The sequence below is a fragment of the Chionomys nivalis genome, chromosome 1 (genome assembly GCF_950005125.1).
Source record: "Chionomys nivalis chromosome 1, mChiNiv1.1, whole genome shotgun sequence".
NCBI classification, from domain to species: Eukaryota; Metazoa; Chordata; class Mammalia; order Rodentia; family Cricetidae; genus Chionomys; species Chionomys nivalis.
Window position 1 is genome coordinate 51,805,628 of NC_080086.1, and position 21,593 is coordinate 51,827,220.

At 44.0% G+C, this 21,593-nt stretch overlaps 1 protein-coding gene across 9 annotated transcripts in view; it reads left to right on the plus strand.

The window, feature by feature from the left end:
• Positions 1 to 21,593, plus strand: part of Foxp1 (forkhead box P1) — a 611,987-nt gene that overhangs the window by 510,083 nt on the left and 80,311 nt on the right. For 4 of the 9 annotated variants that reach the window (XM_057790915.1, XM_057790890.1, XM_057790899.1 and 1 more), the window contains 2 exons: positions 15,785 to 15,922; positions 16,959 to 17,048. In XM_057790915.1, the coding sequence (XP_057646898.1) occupies positions 15,785 to 15,922; positions 16,959 to 17,048 (228 nt within the window). Of the gene's footprint in view, positions 1 to 3,898; positions 3,920 to 4,316; positions 4,458 to 13,110; positions 13,168 to 15,784; positions 15,923 to 16,958; positions 17,049 to 21,593 lie in introns of those variants that run through there. The other 5 variants (XM_057790924.1, XM_057790906.1, XM_057790949.1 and 2 more) reach the window with 4 other exon arrangements.

A 21,593-nucleotide genomic window follows, 5' to 3' on the forward strand; every position in this document is an offset into this window, starting at 1 on the left:
TTTTTTTTTTCCTCTCTCTCTTTCTTTCCTTCTTGTTGAGACAGGGTCTCAGTGAAGCATTTTAAAACATTTTCTTTTCTAAATGTTTTTGCATAGCTCACGTACCACTTATAAGTCCCTTAAATGTTGTCCTTACTGTGTATGCATATCAATTACCCAGGGACTCTGACATTATAAAATGTTGCATTTGGTGAAGATGTGAATGGTAATTTGGCGACTGTCATAAAGAGAAACTTGAACTCCTGTGCAGCAGAGGCTTTTCCCTTGGCCAAACTAACAGGCACAGATGAAAAACAACATAATTAGTCTTATTGTCAACATAGACATAACAGCGACATAAACAGTATCAATAGGCAGCTAACTGCTCCAGCTCCCTGCAGATGGATGATGTATTAATTTATATTTTTAAGTAAAAGCACTGCTTAAATCAAGACAGAAACGAGCCTCCTTAGAGACAAATGCCCAAATCTCAGGAATGGGGCATGGCTGTTGCAATTTAGAAACTCTAATTGGCTGGCCCCGCTGGTGGTCTTTGGAGAATGCTGCAGAGAGTTTGTTCTGAGGAAGCAGGTCTCTCTGGCAGTCCATCAGACGTGCGGCTGGATGGAGAAGGACCTAAAATTTCTATGCCCTGGCCTCAGAAAAAGAATCACTTGCTAGATTTTTTTTTTTTTTAAATTTTGTCATTCTATTCTGGGTACTCTACTAAATTAATTGAAAAAGTGGCAGCGGGGGCTAGGGCCAAGTGTTAAGGCAACCATTGTTTGGAAGAAGACCATGAGCTTGCATTAGATTTTGGCCTCTCAGACACACAGCTCATTTTCGGACCCATCACCGCATCCTTCCTCTGACTAGATGCAAGTCGCTCTGGCCAAGCAGATGCTGAGAAGCACGCGGGCCAGAGCCCTGTGACCGTGTCTACGTCTCTGCCGTGGCACCATTTATCAACATGTCGAATAGTGTCGTGAGGGGATGTTCCTTCTGCCTCTTCCTTCAACACGTCCTGTCTCCGTTCCCAGCTCAGAAAGGGGCAGTAAGACCTTTCACTTTCCTCCGTGTTCAAGGCTGAGGCTCCGCGAAACCAAACAGAACGCCCCACTCCAATCCCGGGTGTATTATTTGGTGGTTAGAGTTTGGTATGGGATCACAGTAATCTGGTCTTAAGTGCACAGCCAGTATACAATGGACTCATTTAGCAACTGACAGGTTTCTTAATATGTGGTGTTTGAACAAGACTGTGTCTGTTGTGGGTGTTAGGATGTGGGCATCAAAAATATTTTTAAGTGCAGTATTTATCGTTTCCTTTGCTCTTCCTTAAACATGAGCCTCCCCCACCCCTACCTCGGGTATCCTGTCTGGGTAACCAGGCTCCCCTCCCCCAGTGTCTGTTTTGCCTTATAGACTCATGGTTTGACTCATGGGGAAACAAAAACCACTTTGCCTTTCTGGTTTGTTGTTTGTTTGTTTTTGTTTTTCTGTTTTGAGACAAATTGTCATGGAACCCAAGTTGGCCTGGAACTTGTTATGCAGTTGAGGATAACCATGAACTCTTGGCCCTACCTCCCAAGTGTTGGTATTACAGAGATGTTGACCACCAAGCTTTGGCTCTCAGTTTATATTACTGAATCTCAGTTTTTCCCTCTGAAAAATGGGATGGCAATTTCCATTCAAGTTACAGCTGCATCAGCTCCTGGGTTGAGTAACCAAGCTAACGCCCCCACAATAATCCTAATTGTTTTCCTTCCTGTTTTTTCTTTTTTCTTTTTTGCCTTTGCCTTCTTTGCCTTAGCTTTTCCCAAACAACTTTGTGTTGAAGGTCATGAAAAATGGCAGGAATTATGACTGCTCTGTCGCCGGGAGGTTCAATATTTATACATTTTCCTCAAGGCATGGAATGTAGCAATTCTCCCTGAATGCCAGGACCAAAAACCTCATGAGGACAGCCTATGATTCCCAAGATTAACCAAAATATCCCAGACTCCTACAAAGAAACACAGGTTTCTCACTGGTGGGGCGATTCCTTACCCACAACTAGCCTGAGTCACTATATCATGTATCTGTTTGGAGAGGGTGGCCTGGGCTCCAGGTGGCCTCTGGGCGGGTTGCTCAGCCTTTTCCCTCTGCCTGGTCTCCTACCCTCTAATCCAAATCATCAACCCTTCACACACAACTTCCCCAAGGGGCCTTTCCAGGCCTCTCAGTGCTCCCTCCTTCTCTGCAGTCCCATGGTGCTCCCAGCCACCACCATGCAATTTAGCAGCTGAGTTCCCATTGGCATTGCGTCACTCAGTAATTATTTCGTGTAAGGCTGACCTCCACAGCTGGGTCCTGTGCGTCTGTAATGTTGTTGTTTGCCTGTTTGTTTATTGTTTGTTTTGGAGCTCCTAGTGACTATTAACTGATAGGCACTGACCTGCATGGAGGTAGCCCTACTTGTGAAAGCAGGCATGAGTTTTCTGGATGCTCCTGCAGACCTCAGGCTGGAGGAAACACGCCGTTCGTTTCCAGCTCACCCCAGCTCTGTTCACACTTGTTCACTCTCAAATTCATTTTTTTATAAAATATATTACTGTATGTTTCAAAATGCCTGTTTCTACTTTCTGAGGGGTGTTGGTTTGAGGACAACTTCCTCTATTTTTATTTCCTACTTTGGGGCTCCTGCCTGCCCTTCTGGAAGAAGCAACCTCTTTCTTTAAAACTCAGAATTCTACTGATGGAGGGGTTAGGGCGTTCTGTGAGATTCAAGACCCTTCTCTTACCCCTCTCCCCAAAGCCGCCCTGGGGTTCTTCACTGAATATTCATGAAAGGGTTGGGCGACATATTTGTGACCTGGAAGAAAAACAAAGGCCATTAATAAAATTGTTATCTGACATAAAACACTTCAGTGTGGAGAGTGGTGTCCACTAAGCCCATTTAACAACGGAAGAGATGTGGAAGGTGAGGGGTGGGAGGCTCTTGCATTTTCCAACCAGATTCCCTGACTGGGGGGGAAAGTCTAGCCCTGCTGACCTCACTGAAGTCCAGGTGTTTTCTTGATTAGAAATTTTACCAGTATGCTTACTTTCTGGTTCATAGCAACCTGCGTTTAATACACCTCAAATTGGAAAATACTTTCAAGTAAGAACCCTGGAAATTTACTAGGTTAAACGGTGTTACTTAAAAAAAAAAAATCATATTGAAGAGAAGTGAGTAATCATTGATATCACTGTTGTTTCCTTGTTAAAGAAAATAATAAAAAATGTTTTGGTTAGTTTTGTTGTTTGTTGTTGTTTTGGTCTTTTTAAGTAACTAACTACACAAACCAGAAAGTTCTCTAAGTTTGGAAATGGCAAAATCGAGACGTGATTTCTGAGACTGCTCATACTAGGCTAACCTGCCACTTAAATCCTGCCACTTGAGCCAACAAAGTTTAGCATTATTGGTGACTTTAAAGAAAAGAAAAAAGCAACACTGCTCTTCGCTCGCCGCATCTAAGCAGAGAGTGTTTCTACCCGAGGTCATTTCAAAGTGCCTGTTGAGAGGCGCTTTTGTTGTGGCTGATGTTGCATAAATAAGAAAGGAATTTCAAGAATTATTTCTTAGCAAACGTGTGGCAGCTGTCGTTCTAGAGGGGAAGTAGCGACGAGGCACGTTGGCTTGCGGATTATTTGGAGCCCCATGTAGGGTTCCTTCCCTGCATACACGGGCACACTTTGGGAAGCGGCCTCTGGATCGGCAAGGGTGGCTGGGAGACTAAGGCTGGGCCCCACCACCGACGTGAAGCGAAACTTCTCCACCGAAGCGGGTTTTCGAGGAAAGGCGCAGCCGGGCGCCCCGCAACCCTGCCCCTGGGCCGCTTCGGTAGCTCGGAGCAGCCGGGGCTGTGGGCATGCTTGGAGGAGGGCGCATGGGTGGCCCTCCTGCTCAGCGTCCCTGAAGGTTAGGACAACTCTTTGTCAGTTTCAAAGAGGGAAACAAACAAGCCCTTTCCCCAGAGCTGGCTGGGCAGCGGGGGCCCAGGGTGCAGAGAGAGAGAGAGAGAGAGAGCAAGAGAGGGAGAGAGGGGTGGGGGGGAGAGGAGACGCGCGCCCCGGCGCGGAGCCCGGCTCCGGCCCAGACGTCAGCCCGAGGGGGGTCACCGGGTTAACAGCAATTAAAGAGGAGTTGCTGGGGAGACAAAAGGCGGGCGGCGGGGCCGAGCGTCGGTTTCACCTGCCGCGCGCGGAGGGGGCCGGGGCGCGGGGCGCGGGCGGAGCCCATTGTGTGGGGCGCAGCGGCGGCGCGGGGTGTTTAGAGGCGGGTTGTGATTGGTGGAGCAAGGCGGGGCGGGTGGGCGCGGCGCGGCACGGCAGCCCGCGAGCCCGAGCGCCCCTTGCGCGTGCAGTCCGCCTGCACCGAGGCCGCCGGACCCAGCCCGGCCCCGCGCGGGCGCCCCGAGCCGGCTGCGCGCGCCTGGCGGCTACATGGAGAGTGTCAGGTTGGTCCCGGTCCTCCTCCGTCTTTGCCCCGCTTCGCTTCCTCCTCCTTGTCCTCCTCCTCCTTTCCCCCAACCCACCCCATCGTCCCGGGCTGTGCGCTGCCAGCTTCCCAGGGTTCCGGGGGACCTCGCCAGGGAAGGCAGGGGCGCCCCGCAGCCTTCAACTTGACTCTCAGGCTCGGCAGCCCCAGCCCGGGCGCTGTTGATCAACTTGGAGCGGAGTTGCGCTCTGGAAGTGGAGGTGGAGAGGGACAGAAGGGTGGGAAGTCAGGCCTGTGGGTCCTGGACACAGATCTCCCTCGCTGTCTGTTAAGCTCTCTTGTCTCTTTTTAAAAACTGTTCCTGGGTGAAGTGGAGTTGGGAGTTGGAGGAAGTCCTGCGTGTATTTCTCTCTTTCCCTCTGCCTCTTTCCCCGGTGTTGGCGATTCATTTTCCGCTGGTGTGGCCTTCGCGCAGCCACTTTGGTAAAGCCCTTTTGGCTATCCCTCGGTGCCATCCCTCCACACCACTCGGGGGGCATCCATCTGGGGTATGTGATTAATGTCACACTCAGAGCGTGTGAAATAGAAAACCCTTCCGTCTCAGTGGAACCAGTGTGGCGGTTTCTTTGGCTTCTGGTAGTTTGTTTCTGTCTGTCCAGGCGTCTGTCTTTGCAGCTTAGCTGTTGATTTACAAGGAGTTCGCACCCACGGTAAGGAGGGAGGGAAAGGAAGGAGAGAGCCCAGGACCTCAGCAGGAAGGCATGCTGTGCCCTGCACTCCGGCAGGTTGGAGATTCGCATCCACTCAGGCTTTACTTGGCCACGTTCATAAAGTAGTGAGCAAGGTTTGGGTTGGAAGGGCCGGAGGCTGAAGGCTTGTCATCGTGAACTCCCGTCCGAACTGGCCTTCCGTGTAGCTAACTAAACTCTTCGATCTGCGAGGGACTTTTTCTTTCCCCTCCCAAGAATGGTGATGGGAAGCTGAGGACCTTTAGGAAAAGGATGGTAGTTTCAGAACACAGCACATGTAGTCTCTTCCTCCCTGGGGTTAACTCCTTCAAGGCCTTCCGGTTGCAACTAAAATGTCTGATAATTGTTACATGCTCGTCCACACAGACCAAATGTTCTAATCAAGCCCATTTAAAAATGCAAATCACCTCATTTCCATAGATTCCAACATTCTGAAAGTGACACATTTGGGGGAAAAATAAGGCTGATAACAGGAAACGTGAATCATACTATCAGTGACTAATCTGCCTAAGGGGGGGAAAACCTTACATGTATTTTATCATTAGGAAGTTAGGGTAAAAAGCTGATTTCATTTTTTTATTTTCAGTTAAAGATGCAAGTGACTTCTTTATTTCCGAGGCAACCCTTTTTGCTCTGTGTATTTGTTTTTGAGGTATTTTCCATGAAGACATACATATGCATACGTATGTGTATATATGCATATGTGTGTTATATATCCATATGCAGTTAAAGAAGGTGTATGTTGTAAAGTGTTACAAACTCCTGTCAGTGTCGAAGAGAGCTCGAACATAATCAGGTTAAGAATCTACTTCAGGATTTATTTGATGTGTTGTTGTTATTGCTACTTAAAAGAATAGCAGACTATCTTGGATGTTTCAGATTCACCGCTCAGTAAAACAAATCAAGACGAGGAATTTTGCAGCATGGGGGGGGGGAGAGTCTCTATTTTATGTGGTTCTTTGTAGCTGCCTGACACATCTCGATGAAAAGTGTGTAAAAATGAAACCAAAATACAGACTGCCTGCCCAGACACTGGCTGCCAGAGTCACTGGGATGTGGTAGAACTCTGTGGCTGACACTTGATAATCGAAGTTGATTTATTGTTCATTAGTACTGCATTAGCCCTTTCAGGCAAGACAGTTATTTGTCTAGTGGCCGTGAGGAGTGAGGCGGCAAGCACCTGTCACTTCGAAGGCATGATGACATAAGCAACCAAATATCAAAATGATGCAAATTAAAATGCATTTGACTAGGTAAAATACCACCGAGCCACAGTTTTTTTTTCCTTCAAGACAAATTAGCACGGGTCAATTCTAGTGTAGAAGAGATAAAAATGAATCAAGCATCCTTGTTTTCCAACTGTAAGGACTCTACAGAAAGATTGCTAGGAGTGGACTTTGTATTTGCCAGTTTGCCTGAACTACCTTTCCTCCCAAATCTGCAGCTTGTCTAACAGAAAGTTGGCCGTTAAAGAAAGGAGAAACACGGCCTTTCAGTGATTTAATCCCAAGTAATTGAAAGAGAAGGTAGGCTTTTGTGTTCTGTTTTTTAATAAACATATTTCATCAGATGAAACTTTTGAGTTTGGATGGCTTATATGAAAATTGATGACATCATAGCTAAGCTATGATAATGTCGGATAATAAAGTCAACTGCATTTTCTGCAGTGTGTCTCACTCTCGTTTTCTTTCCCCCCTTCCTTCCCTGGAAGGGAATGATCTCATGGCAGACAATAGAAAACAACTTAAGTGTCAAAAGAAAATAAAATTAGTGAACTTTTGTCTACAGCCATAGAAACGTGGGTTAACTCATATCATTTTTTTCAGGGATGGAATGACAACCTTGTGCAGGAAGCTATAGAGAGTATTGTCTTCTCTGAATTTTCATTTGACAGGGATTTTAGAGGCTGCGATCTTAATTAAATCTCCACCAGCGAGAGCAGTGCATCTAAAGGCATGCAGTGTTGCGTAACCTTGCTCAGTTGGTAAACTGTGATGACTTACAGTTTACTTACGATAGGAGTGGTGGCTTTGGGGAAAAAAAAATTTTTTTTTTTTGTTTGCAGTTAAATGTACCTTAAAAACAAACCTTCTCCATCGCAGCCTTGTATTTGTACATTGTCAGGGGCTGTCACTTGAAAGATAAACTCCTCTATGACACTGACCAGTTCTGCAACTTTTCAGCCAGCCTCCACACAATGGCGAGAGACAGGGACATTAAAACCTAGATGAATTAAAAGCAATTGAAGTCCAGCTCTGTCGTGGCTAGCGTGGCGGGAGTGGCGTTTGAATTACTGGGTTTCTGTGACGATCAGGAGAGAATGTGGTGGCCAGATTTGCAGCTCCTACTAACATTTGAGTACAGTTTGTATTGGCAGAGAGGAAGCGTGGAGAAATTCATTTTATTATGTGGTCTCGTTGTGGACAGACATCACTAAAGGGGAACCTTAGAACGACGCTCTGAGTAACTGGGGAAACAGTAATCAGTGACGAGCCCCTTGAGGTAGTTCCTTGTGATTTACAGTCAAGGAAAAAACCTTAGCAACAGTTGACCAGAAAAGGTTAGAGTGACTGAACACATACATTGTGTGTCTCTGTGTGTTGCATGTGAAGCTCTGCGGTCAGTAACAAGGAGTTTCAGTCATCAAATAGCCTTCTTTGCTGGCTGGGTCTTTATAATTTCTAGTGCTTGCAAACACTGATTTATTTACCTTTAGTGTCCTTAAAACAGATGTTCTTAACTGCTGTATCTTTTTGGTTCAGTATATATCTTGGTAGAAGCTGTGTATACATACGAGTCATTCTGCATGTGTCATTGTCCTAAGATTTTGTAGAAGGCTCGCACTTGGGTTTCTGTTGAGATGTCGAACTGTGCCTCTAGTTTAGATTTGGGACAAGGAGTCTAGCTCAGTGCTTAACTGTAGTGTTATAACTGAGGGAAGGTCTTGACCCTGTAAGCTAAAACTGTTGTTTGGTGCAAGTTTTTTTTGTGTGTGTGTGTGGGGGGGTGGCATGGTATTCCTTGAAAACTGTTTTGAGTATTTCAGAGTGCCTGTCTTGTGCATTCAGCTCCCCACAACTGCCTTTGATTTAACCCAGACAACCCAGGTCCTCCATTGCTAAACATCTGTCTGTACATTGTAGGGCCTTGACTCACTGGGAAGGGCTAACCTGGGCATCCCCATTCAGATGACAGAAAGGGATCCCTTTTTCTGCGTCCTTCCAACCTGGCAGTTGTTTGGGGAGGAAATTAATTTAGAGTGGGGAAAAAAATGAGTATCAAGCCTTTGCATTAGGCCTCATGCTCACATCGGGTTAAAGCAACTAATCAATGAAAGTGCGGGCTAAGTGTGCCGGTGAGCTTCTTAGAATACCTCGGTATCATGTTTTAATTCTTAAGCTTTATCTCGCCCTTAAATCTGAAACATCATTGTTCAAATAACTGAGAACAAGGTAAATCAACAACATCAAAAAGGTCAGCTTCTGTGATTTCTCAAGGGCTTGTTATTTTGTACTTGCCAATTCTATTTGATGTCTTGACAAAACAAGATGACACAGGGGAGAATACATTAAAATTTGATTTTTTTTCATCTGACCTGTTACGGTTGTGGCAGCTTAATTTCTTTTTTTCTCATTTTTTCTTTCTTTTTCTTTCTTTCTTTCTTGTCCCTGAAGATGGTTTTTTGTTGGGTCGCTCTTAATTGTCACATTTCTTCGCGAGGCAGGTCCTCACAGGTCCCTCATTTGCGTTGATTTTACAAGGCACTTTTTAAAAACGTATTTTGACCTTTCACATGTAGGGAGCTTTCGGTTGGGTTTTTATCCGTATTAGAAATAAATCAATGAATGGAGACACTGTCAAACAGCAACTGATGGTTTTTTCTCATGAGAATCTCATTTGCACCCCTTGGCTCAACTGTGATGTATCAGGTGACTGTGCTGGAGTTAGCGTGTGAGAAACTGCATAAGTAATTCTTGAACAGGTAAAAGGAAAATGGTAGCACCTTGGCAAATCCATGGTCAGCCTCGGAGTAATCTAATTTGGGCCAGCCTGCATATTTGAATTTACTTACAGTGCTCCCTAATAATATGGGGGAAATATTTACATGTCTTTATTCTGAAATTTTCTGGGTTAGTTATCTTAAAGTAAGGAGAATTAGCAACTTAATTCTTAATTTTGAAAAAAAAAATCTTTTTTTAGGGGGAAGGTAAACATTTAATTTTTTCCCCCCATGTAATAGTAACCATTGATCTAACACTATCTTCAGATTTTTCTTGCTTGCTTCATGGTGCATGTTTCTGAGCTGGGTTGATGCAGTTTCTGCCTCTGCCATTGTTTGTAAAAATGTTTCAGTTAAGAGAACTTACTTAACCAGTCTATTCCCTGTCTTTTTGGGAGTCAAAGGTTGGTGGGTCAGATATTTTCTAAGGAACTTTCTGGACTAGTCTTTCCATCTCCTGCTCTCAGCACTTAAAAATGATTTTGTTGCTTCTGTTAATATGAAATGTCAGAATATTTTACTCACACTAAACAGTTTTCCAGCCACCTACAGAAAAGTGAGATCAAGGAAGGAGAGAGAAGGCATTTTCTTCGATTTAAATAATAGTGACAAATAATAATAATAATAATAGTGGTTTGGAAGTTGAAGAGATCAGTTCTTAGCAAGTGATTATTTTCATGTGCAGCTCCTATTGTTTCCTGTATTTGACAATTGCTAATGGGAGAAGCGATTTAATTTATGTAAACTTTACATTTTTATGCAAATGAAGCTGATATTTATTAGAACCCAAACAATTAGGTTGGTGCTTAGAGGCGTAACCTTGGCTGCCTGGGAAATGGTGGAGACTCACAGGGCAGCCTCCACTCCCTGCCTGTAGACAAATGTGAATTTTACCATTTGTTGTTAATGTAAAGACAATAAGAACTCAGTTTTGCAGGAGATGGCTTCTTGGGGTTGGTAACCGGAAATAACTCCTGATTGGCAGGCAAGTATTGGCCTTAACAATTCTTTGTGGAAGAAAGATAGCCTCTCTTTGATAGGATGTAATAAACAAAATGATAAAAAATGAAATGCTAATTGCATTTTAAAGAGGCCTCTTTCTTTTTTGCTAAAATTTTAATAGGTGGTTGCATTGTTACTGAGAGAACAGTTATGCTGATGAGTGACTACTTAGATGATTTTGCATTAATATAATAACCATTACCTGCTTTAATGCTTTGTACAGTATTGTGGCAAAATAGCTAAATCTAAAAGAGTTATACAAAAAGCAGCATTCCACAATGGAAGAGAATTATACTTTCCACATGAATACCATGTCTATTTTTTTTAAAGACAGAAATATTATGTCAGAAATACATTTCCCCCCATTTTGTGATACAGCTGCCTTGCTCAGTACTTGATTTAAGTTTTGGAGTGTTTGTTTGTTTGGTTCTTTAAATTTTTTTAGTGACATGGAGAATAGAAGCCCCTGCTTTTTTTTTTTTTTTTTGTCTGCTGATCTGTCTGTTGTAGTTGTTGGCTATTAATTTTGTAAAAAGGCATATATTTTCCCAGGTGGTTGCTGGTACAAATACAAGCTAGCTTCCTTATGATCCTAGAAAATTGGGCATAATTCCTTTTTTCTTAAAATAGAGCCATTTTCTTTGTTTGCTTTTGTTTTGACATTCCAGAGCCTTCTAATTGAATTTGTTTTGCTCTCGTTCAGTGGCTGACTGGGTGACACTGCCTAACCGCTTGCTTCAGTTGCCACCCAAACACAGCTTTAAGGCTGGAAGGCAGATGAGTTTGTGGGGGCACACATGTGGCTCGTGAGTGATCAGTGGTCCAAAAGCAGTTTCCAAATAATTCTTTGGAAACAATTTAATGGAAAAGAAAATAATAGATAATTACTGAAATTGAAGTGTGATGCTGCATGTTGGCCATCTCAGTTCTAGGATTTGTGTACGTAGTCATTTTGAGAGGCTGTGAATGGACAAAGTCTATGTATTTGCGCTGGGCAGGGGTTCCTTGTAGTTAACGTCAGTGCGAAGGAGAGGGAGAGAGAGCAATGATAACATGTTATTTTCAGTGTTTATATTGTGTCATCTCGCCTCCCACCCAATTCCTTCAATTGTCTCCTAGGTTAGTACCAAGTATTGTTTCTATGAGTGTTTTTTTTTTATTTGTTTGTTTGCTTTTGAAATTTCGGTACCCCTCTTCCCCATTGCCCACCTTCCCCCACTTTAAAGAAAGAGAAACAAGAAAGCATTCTTTAATAATCTGCAACACAGAGTCCTCTTGGAGAGAAAGAAAACTACGCCAGAAGTGACTGAGCCTTCACCAGCAGTTGCTGGTGCAAAAGATGCTTCCCCGGTTTGCTGGTGTTTAAGCAGCAGCAGGCCCATACTAGCCACGTTCACATGGCCACGCACAGCTGTATTTCTGCCATTCAGGAGGGTTTGTGTGCACCTGGGTCGGGCCACACCCCATTGGTATCAGTCAACAGCATAGCCTGCACTGTTTTTACTACTTCTTCTTCTTCTTCTTCTTCTTCTTCTTCTTCTTCTTCTTCTTCTTCTTCTTCTTCTTCTTCTTCTTCTTCTTCTTCTTCTTCTTCTTCTTCTTTTTTTTTAAATTCGTGATCTCCCCTGGAAGCTCAAATAAGGAGTGCCAACTGTAGGTGCCTATGTGTGTTTAAGGGCAGTATTTTAAGGCTAGCACTCTTTAAATGTCTGCCAGAAGTTTTATTCGAATCTCTGATCCCTGAAGGCAGCTAGACAGAATCATTGTAGTTACCTCCCGTGATTCATTGTGAGCTCATGCAGCCCCATGCAGCACACTCTATCCTGTACACGCAAACACTTAACATAGCTGTAGCACAGGCTCAGGTTTTTTTCCCTTGCCTTACATTTAAATTGTCTTCTGAGGGGAAAAAAAAAATCAAGAATAAGCTTCAACTCCCAGATAAGGCAAAAGCCCTTGTAGCTAGTCTTAGCATCAGAAACGAATTTTTATCTCCAGGAGGGTGAGGTGGGTGTTGGGGCTGGTGGGGGGAGGGTTTGAGGGGGGATGACAAAGTTTAGTTTTCATGGAACGTTTTCAATGAGGGCCCTATAAATATTAGACGGCTGTAGTTCAAAACTCACACGACTGTTTTAAATACTATTGATTTAAACCACTGGCTAGATTTTATGAATCAAAGTGTAATTTCTAAGCTTTGGCCATATTTCTCAACGCTAACCCACTCTCTCTCGTGTGCCTTTAGCTGCTTTCCAGACATTCAACACAGGATTAAATGATAGCAGTTACAGTGATCAATAGGTGAGGGCCGCGACAATCACTCTTGCCGTTAATGACCTCAGTAGTAATGGGTAATAAAGTGTGGGCTGTAATAGCCCCTCGCTGGTACTGCATGCCCTTTGATTCCTAGTATTAGTAGGGACTAGCTACACGACAAAGCTGGACACTGGGAATTAAGGGAGTGGATATATAGGCCATAATTCTTAACTCTTTAAAACCTTAAACTATGCTCTGCTTTTTTTTTCCTCTCTCACTCATTTCTTTTCTACTTTTTGTGAAACCTTGCTACAACCTCCTGTCCTGATATATGGGAGCAGTAACTTGAGGGGTGTGTGTGTGGTGCAGGGAGCAGGGTGGGGGGGACCACTAGCTACCAAAATCTCTTTTACTGCATTTGTAAATGAAGCTCCCTGGCCTACTTTGGTGGCTGGGAAGTAACTGGTGTGAAACTGTGGTTTCAGATAGTAAAAGCAAAGTTCAAGCCATCAGGATATAATGGCCCACTTCTGATTACTCAGGGACCGCTCCACTAGTTGGGAGGGTTACTCAGGCTTCTTGAGCCTGGCCCTGGCTGGGCTGCGCCTGCTGCTTGAAGCGTTTTATTACTCATCAGACCCTCCATCAAAGTGTCCAAAGGGAACAAGCAGGGGAGAGTCAAGTTCATTCTACTGTTCTGCAGTTCGACTGCCAACAATGAAGAAGTAAGTGTGGGAAAAGGAACGGGAGACCATGGGCTCTCTGCAAGGATTTGAAAATTACCTGGACCTGTCAATCTTTCCCTGATTACCCTTTTTTGTTGACAGTCAAAGGGCCAGGGTATTTCTCGTTTAAAAAGCCACATACTATTTTACCAGGCTTAAAATTAAGATGCTTTTTAAAATATATGATAAAAAATTCAGCAAAATATACATATTGCCTGCAATGATTTAAATCAACTTTACTAAAGTATAATAGACTATATAGAATACACTCTTTATCCAGTTAGAAGAGATTTGACATTCGTGAATCTACGTGGCCCCCATAGTGTCTCCATCAGTCTCCTAAATTGACCTGCGTCCCTTTCCAGGGGCTCCAGCTCACTTTTAGGAATGATGATGAAGGAATTGTTTCTGTGCTGTTTCTCTGCCACTGTTCTCTAGGTTCATGCTCATCACCAGCTCAGATTTTACACCACCCTGTTCCTGTCTGTTTTCCTGTCCATCGCCATTAGACATTTGGCTCACGCCTATTTGTGTTGTACGCCATCCAAGAAATGCAGAGAGAAAAAGAAACCTTCATCATGGCTCCTTTGTTTGCTTCAGGGAGCCTCCTGTATGACCATGCGACTCTCAAGGAATAGTAAACTTCTTTTGTGATACGTTGACTTCAGGAGCTCCAAAGCTCACGATAGGCACCCAGTGCATATTTTAAAAATTCAAAAAGTTTCTTCTGCATGAAGACAAAATCGACTAATTGGAATTAGTGCGTAGATGGTTAGATGTTTTGATAATGTCTTCTTGGCGTTTGCCCTAGACTGTACGCAAGTTCAGTGTTCCAATCCTTGGTGATATTTCATGCTGCGAATTATCTTTTTAAAAGGATAATTTATCCATTCATATACATCTGTCCCTTTTTGCATATAAAAATATTCAGACATGCCCATCTGTTTTAAATTACAGTGTAACTACATCTACACTTAAAAGACCACTGCAATAGGAAGAATTCATGGATGACCTCCCTGAGTTGGGTTAATGAATTTTTTTTGAGTATTCTAGCTAGTGTTTTCTAAACATACGAAACTTGCACCTGAAGCTCCCCCAGCCTCACCCCAGCATACAACATGCCACAGCAACAATAGAGGATGCTCACTGTATGCGAATCTGACCTTCAGCAACCACTTTTAGTTCATCAAAATTAGTGATGCTGAGAAATCGGGACATCAGTGCATAATGAGTGTGAAATTAGGAATGAGAGCTCGCTATGCAAATGACAGGGCAAGCCATGTGAAAAAGTCAAGATAAACTGCATATTAAGACATTATGTTACATAAAATTAACACTCCGTTTCTCTCTTTTGCTTACTGTTCCTCCGAAAGATTTTAAAAAAAAAAAAAAATTCTTTTATCTTTTGATCAGCTATTGTCTGCAGGATTTTTTTTTTTTTAAAGTGGCACACAGGCAAAGTGCAAAACATATTATTACCTTTTATTGTAATACATGAGATGACAGCAGACCCTTTTTAACAGAGTATATATCCTTTACAGCTTCTAGCTGGCACATTTGCTAAAAAAAAAAAACAAAGAAAAGTAAGATGCTTAAATATTACTCTTAGACATTTGGCTCTTGTCTTTTCTTTTATTGTTTTTTTTTCTTATCTTTTTATGGGGGGTGATTTTTCATGAAGTAGTCTTCTTGGATTACGGGGACTGACAAAATGGTTCTCATGTAGTCTGAAAATTAAACACAAGTGCAGTGATTATTTTGAATAGCTAAATTACATTCTAGAAAGCTCGCAGAATTCGCAGCATTGTCATTAGGTATCCGCTTGAATACAATTTGTGTAACCTTGGCCAAGACAGCCTGTCATTTTAATGTCAGTGTTTTATCTGAACAAGACATCATCCTTTCAGATAGAGTGTGCAGGTTCCTTGCAGAGATGCCCGTGCAGAAACGTGTTAACAGTTGCAAATACGAAATGCTATCAAGTTCATCACTGTAGCTGTTTGTCACTGAAATGTCATGGAAAGCGGCTTTTACTGGTATCACATGTAATATGAAAGAATTGAGACATCTGTATGCTGGGTGAATAAGGGAGGGTAAAAGGTGTCCTAGGAAGGGGCCGCGTTTTAAGTTCAGAAGGTGTGTCCACGATTCTCTCCCCACCGCCCTCCTCTGCACCACCTGAGCATCCTGGATGAGTCTGAGAGTCACTGTCCAGAGGGAAGTGGGTCGTACCACTGCAGCTGCAAAACTGTTTGTTCCTCCTTAATGTTCTCCCTGAAACAAAACTGAAGTCTAGGTTAACTTCTCACAGCTCATTTTGACTAGAGATCTGTTGTGAGTAAGGGTGGGTCTGCCCTGATCCTGAGACCATTTGTTAAAGTGTTGCCTCCTTCTCTGCTCGTGAAACCGCCCAGGGTGCACGATTTTCTTTTCCATTTCTTGACTTGCCTGGCATCTGTGATGTCCTGAGTTTGGTACTTAGCAACAACGTCACAGTAAAATTGATGCTGCTAATTCCACAAGGGTTAATCTAGGATCTGCGGTTGTATCTCTTCACCCGGGAAGCTGAGGGTCTGTGTCTTCCTGGCTCCTTACTTACCCTTCATTACTGTCCTAGGTCCCCGTGTCAGTGGCTATGATGACACCCCAGGTTATCACTCCCCAGCAAATGCAGCAGATCCTCCAGCAGCAAGTGCTGAGCCCCCAGCAGCTCCAGGTTCTCCTCCAGCAGCAGCAGGCCCTCATGCTTCAACAGGTAATTGTCCTCCTCCTGCCCGCTTCGCATGACCCAGAACCCCACAGCGTGGTGCGCGGCGCCCCTTCATCCACACAGCTGTTTTTCTCCTGGAAGAATTACCGTGGCAGGCTAAGGGGCACAGAACCCCACCTGGCCCCCGAATGATAAGTGTGACATCGGTGCCCCTGAAGGAGCAGGATGATGCCACAGGTCCAGGCCTTGGGTCTGGAGAGTGCCCTGTGGACCGATATTAGGGCTGTGATTGGACTTGATAGGGAACAAAAATCTATAAGACTCACATGGCTTTGCACTCTTATTTGGTAAGTGTAGAGGCTTCTGAATGCCATGAATCAAAGTAACATGAGGTGCACGTTGGAAGCCAGTTTGTATGGACAGCTCTTGAAGTCCCCATTTCAACTCCAAGGCTTACCTTAAAATTTTTTTTTTCTTGAACATACAAAACATTTTGGAGTTCATTAATTTCAAGGCACAGAATTTACTTTTTCTGCACGTACTGATGCTCAGATAAACTTGTGGCTGCCCTTGGGTCTTGGGGACATAATCCTCAGACTGGAGAGGCAGTCTGAACCCAACAGATAAGGCTAGCTGCCACAGGGATAGAAGTCACTGATAGAGAATGGTGAGGATAGACTCAGGAAGTTCCCAACGTCGTTGAAGCATACAAGGGTGGGACCCTCCTTGCCCCCCCACCCCCCACCCCGTAATTTAGAAAGCCTGCACTGGAGACTGACCAGACTCTGCAAGGGCGTCTTGGCTTTGTTGTACAATCAAAGGTCATCCCTTGCCTTATTTTAATTAATTTGTGTAGAAAATGGTATGTTTTTCATCAGTTCATTTTTGAGATTACTCCTCAGACCTTAATGCCAAGAATAGTCAGTGTCCGTGGAATTTATTGTCAGGTTTCAAAGTAAAAGGTCAGGCCCTTGCAGATAAAAGGATGCTATTTTTCAAATCACAGTTTGCGCGTGGTGTGGATGGGGACAGTGGGCCTTGCTCTTCTGTTACTTACCGACCCCTCCTCTCTCCCTTGTAGCAGCAGCTTCAAGAATTTTATAAGAAACAACAAGAACAGTTGCAGCTTCAACTCCTCCAACAGCAACATGCTGGAAAACAGCCGAAAGAGGTACCGACAATGCATATTTTACTTTGAAACCACAGATCTCAGGGGACTATCTAGTGGCTATTAAACTGTCATTCATCTTTTAAATGATTGCCCAACTCAGCTGACTCTATCGGTTCTCGGCTTTCAGACCAAGAATTATTGTCCTGTTTGTGCTAAGATTTCTCGATCCCTTACTTTACATCATCACCACAGTGTAGCTCTGTGGTGACAGCATCAGGAGCAGTGTTCTGGGTTCCTGTGGTACCACGGAGGACCAGCATGCAGCCAGGATGGGGAGGAACAAAATTGGAGAAGGACACACACACACACTTAGTTGTTGTTGTTGTTGTTTCCCATCATTTAATTATTGGTTTGTTTGTTTGTTTGTTTGTTTGATGAACTCAAGTGTTTGGGCAGGTGGCAATGGCCTTTTCCGTTGGCCAGCTAGCTTCTCGCAGTGTCAGGCAAGCAAACAAGATTAAACATGCCCGTCTTCATTTGACCTTTTGCATGTTGAGCATGTCCTAATTGCTTAATGCATGCACTAGATAGCATGACTTAAAGTTAAGGGACGTGGTCTCAGGTCACCTGTACTGGACTGAGGAAAAGCAAACAAGCAAACACTGCACTGCATTTCCTTCTGTGTCCCAGTTCTTTATAGCATTCCCAATGTGCTGCATTTGGCTGCACTGCCCACGCAGGTGATGCTTGGAGCCCCATACACCCTGAGACTTTCCCGGGAGGGTTCGTTCCCACTTAGCCTTCGGTGTGCTCCATGAGTCCGGGGTGGTGTCACTTTTGGGAGCCGCCTAGGTGTTAGGACGTCCTTGTACCTTTCACATTCCACAGTGGTCCGGAAGCTTCTGCTTCAGGATCTCCCGCTGCAACCACAAAATTTCTAAATTCCTCGGACAGCATGCTACCCTCTTTCCTAGCTTCTCTACCAGCCCTCCGCAATCAGTTCCTTTGCTCTTGTGGGGGCGTCTTGCCAGGTGACTGACTCCACATCCCTGCCCCTCACACGAGTCTGTACGATGGCTTTTACACATGGGAGTTTCCCAGACTTTTCTCCCCATGCCAGCCCCTCCCTGTGCACAAATTGGAAACGTTTCCTAGGCTCTGCCAGGTTCCCCACCCCGGGAGTCCTGTTCAGCAGGCTGCTTGTAAACCCCCCGCGGAGCAGGGGCAGTTTTGGGGTAAAGGAAGGAGGCATATTAATGAAAATGCTGACACAGTCTTAAGGACAGTGGCTCGCTACCGGGCGCTGCTCTAATAAAAAAGGGACCAGATTAAAAAGTGTCTAAAATGTAAATCTAAAGGACTAACAGTAATTAAAATGGAAATGGCACGGGGAGGGAAGGCATGTAATTGTGAGATATCACCCCGCAGAAGGCTCTCAGCTTTGTTTTCCTGGCTGTTTTTCTAATTCAGCGGGGCTTACTCATCAGTGGCAGTTCAATGCGCCTTAATGACTCCGGGATTGCAGGCATCACTCTGGACAAAGAAATGATTATTGTGCGGTCAAAAGAAGTTCAAAGACAAGGAGGGAATTTCAGTTTTTCCCCTTAGAGATCCACATTCAAGAGCATATAAATTAAGCCAAATGTTAAAAACCACAGTCTGAAAGCTGACTTCAAAGTCACAACTCTCTAATTAATGAACTGCGAGCTTCAGTTTGGACAAGTTGGGGTTTGATGCGCCCATAAATCAACATGACAGGCCTGTTTCACAGTCTCAGACAGTGCTTGTCATTGAGTCACATCAGATGTAAACACAGCAGAAAAAAAGAAGGGCTACGAAGGAGGTGCAATTGATCAACAGAATTGGTAACAACCCACTTTTGAAGTACATTATGCATGATCGCAGGAAATGGTTACAGCCTCAAGAGGTTTCCCCTTCTGCCGCTGCTTTTTTGAATCCGATTTCTCACAGCCTTCAAAAGGGAGAAGAAGAATCATGGAGTTTCTCCCCCGTGGCTTGCAGGCAATAACCCCCTGTTGTTATTTTGTGCTTCTTTCTTTTCAAAGGCATCAAAATTTAGTTTTTAAAGATCTTTAACTCCATATTTGAAGACGCACTAGAAAGGGCTGCCACCGCCACTCTTATCAGTTACCGGGGGGCTGTGTTCTTCCTTCCCGTTGCCACTTCTTATTAACCTCTTATTTGGTCTTGTGGACAGAGTTTGGGAAGCACATCCGCGTGCTGGGAAGACATGAAAGTTCAGATGAGCTCTGAGGGCTCCAGAAAGAGGAGGAGTGGGGGAAGTTCCCCCAGTAGAAGAGAGTTCCCGAAAAGCTGTTGTCGGGGGAGCATAAACATGATAGTGACTTGTGAGTTTGGGCAGAGAGCGATGGGCAGATGAGCATGCTGCGTCCGCAAGCAAAGGGGCTCCTGCATCGTAGTAGACTTTTGTTCTTGTTTGTTTGTCTGTTTGCATCTTGAGGACTGTAGGCTTACTGTGGCCCATGGCTTGATGCGGCCTCAGTGTACCTTATAGGCAGGCAGACAGGTGGGGTCAGACAAGTGTGTGCCCTTGGGTTTCACTGTGTGTTCATGGCACCACCGGACTGTTGGAAAATCCTGCTTCTCTGCGATGTCAAGGGCTTGTGTCCCCAGATCATCATGCAGGTGATGGTCCCTCCTGTGCTACAGTGAGCGAGTCACAGGGTGGTAGCTGTGGTGTGACGTGGCGGTGGTGATTTTGGCAGGGTTTGAACATAGACGTTGGCAGACGGAGCCATTGTATTCCTGTACGGGATGGACTGTTGTTGAAGGCACACCATTTTCTGCCTTCAGGTACTTCTTCTCCTGCTCCCCCCCCCGACACTTTTTTTTTTTTTTTTTTTTGACTATCTGTGAACTTGTAGCCAGTGCATTATCTGTCTTTTCCTGATACCCCCTGGGGAAGTTTGACTTCCAAGATGTTCCTTTGGATATAGGTGTTGATGGTGCCAGAGATGTAGGCAAGGATACCATGGAAGCACAGCTCCCTGGTCCTGGACTCAAAGTAGTTTGGAAAGTAGATGGGAGAATTCATCTTAAAATCGAGCTGGGCGTAGGTGGGGGGTGGGGGTGCCATCCTGCGCGGTGAGGTGGCTAAACCGATTGTTTTAAAAGGGCCGTTTGTCCTGGCCAGTTATGACAGTTTATGTTAGGCAGTAGGGAGTTAGCCAAAGAAAGGAAAACAGACCTTTGACTGCAGCTCTGGGGAGGGGACCCGAAACGCAAGGTTTATCAGGGCATTTGAGCATTTTAACCCTGCCTGCTGACCTGTCCGGGGACTGTGCAGAGACCTTTTTTGTGTGCATTCAACTGTGAGAAGTAAACAAACGGCCTCGTATCCTGTGTTTGGTAACTGGGTGGGGAGCACGGTTTGGCAACCAGTGTTGCTTTTAAATTCTTCTCGGGACAATGGGCCTTGTATACTTTTATATCCTGGCTTTTCAAACGTGGACGGCTTTCATGGGCCTTGCCTAGGGATGGCCACAGACAACAGAAAAAGGCATCAGTCATTTCATATAAATACACAATTTTTAAACATTCATTTACAGTAAGACAGGAAGCACCCGCCCTAGCCTCCACCCCCCCTTTTATATTTGACTTTAACAGGGGCTAATTCCCCAGTCTTTGACTGTGTCCGTATCCCCCTTCTTTAATGTCTTGAGTTAATATCTGTTGAAGAAGGGAAAAAATCCTTTTGACACGAATATAACTATCACTGGCTTTCACATTAAGGTGGTAACTTGGGAAGGGGTAAAAACAATTGGATCATTTTCTGCATGCTGTTCTTAAAATGAAAGTACTGGCTTTTCATTTAAATTTATTTAAATTTTTGTTGTTAGTGGTATAGAATTTGTTTTTTGGAGTGAAACTCAATTAACTTTCTCAGTGGCATGGTGGTAAGTCTGAAATTGGTTACTAATATGAGGACGATGGCTTTTTTTTCCTTATTTTTTTTTAACTGTAAAATAAACTACACAGAGGCCAAAAGGAAACCACCATTTTTCTCTTCCTTTGAACTTTGCATCAGAAGGTCTCGGTGCACACACCATTTTACGGCCATATCAGATCAAGGTCATGTGTTAGGTTAAAGTGAATGCAGTTGTTTGTAAAGTATCTTTATTAAGCGAAACAGGGTCTAAAAACACTGGGTCATCATCTCAGTCGCAAAAGTGTTGCTGTCCTTTGAAATAATATTTAGAATTAAAAAAGAGCTCTTGTGTGTTCCTTAAAGAGATATATGTATATATATGTACATAGACACACACACACACACACACACACACACACACACACACACATATATATATATTTGGATTCAGTTTGGAAAGGGTTAAATTTTTCCTTTCTAATTGTTAGCTATAGCCAAGACCTCCACCTCGATATGATTCCTAGCAGATTTAGGATATTAGATAATTTCCTTCTATTTATTGTATTCCTGCACCATATTATCTTTCTATCACTCAGATAATTACTGAGGAAATCTACATTAATTTTTTTTGGCTGGGGTAAAGCCTGCTAAACACAGGAATGATGTATTGATGTTTTACACAACAAAAGTTTTCC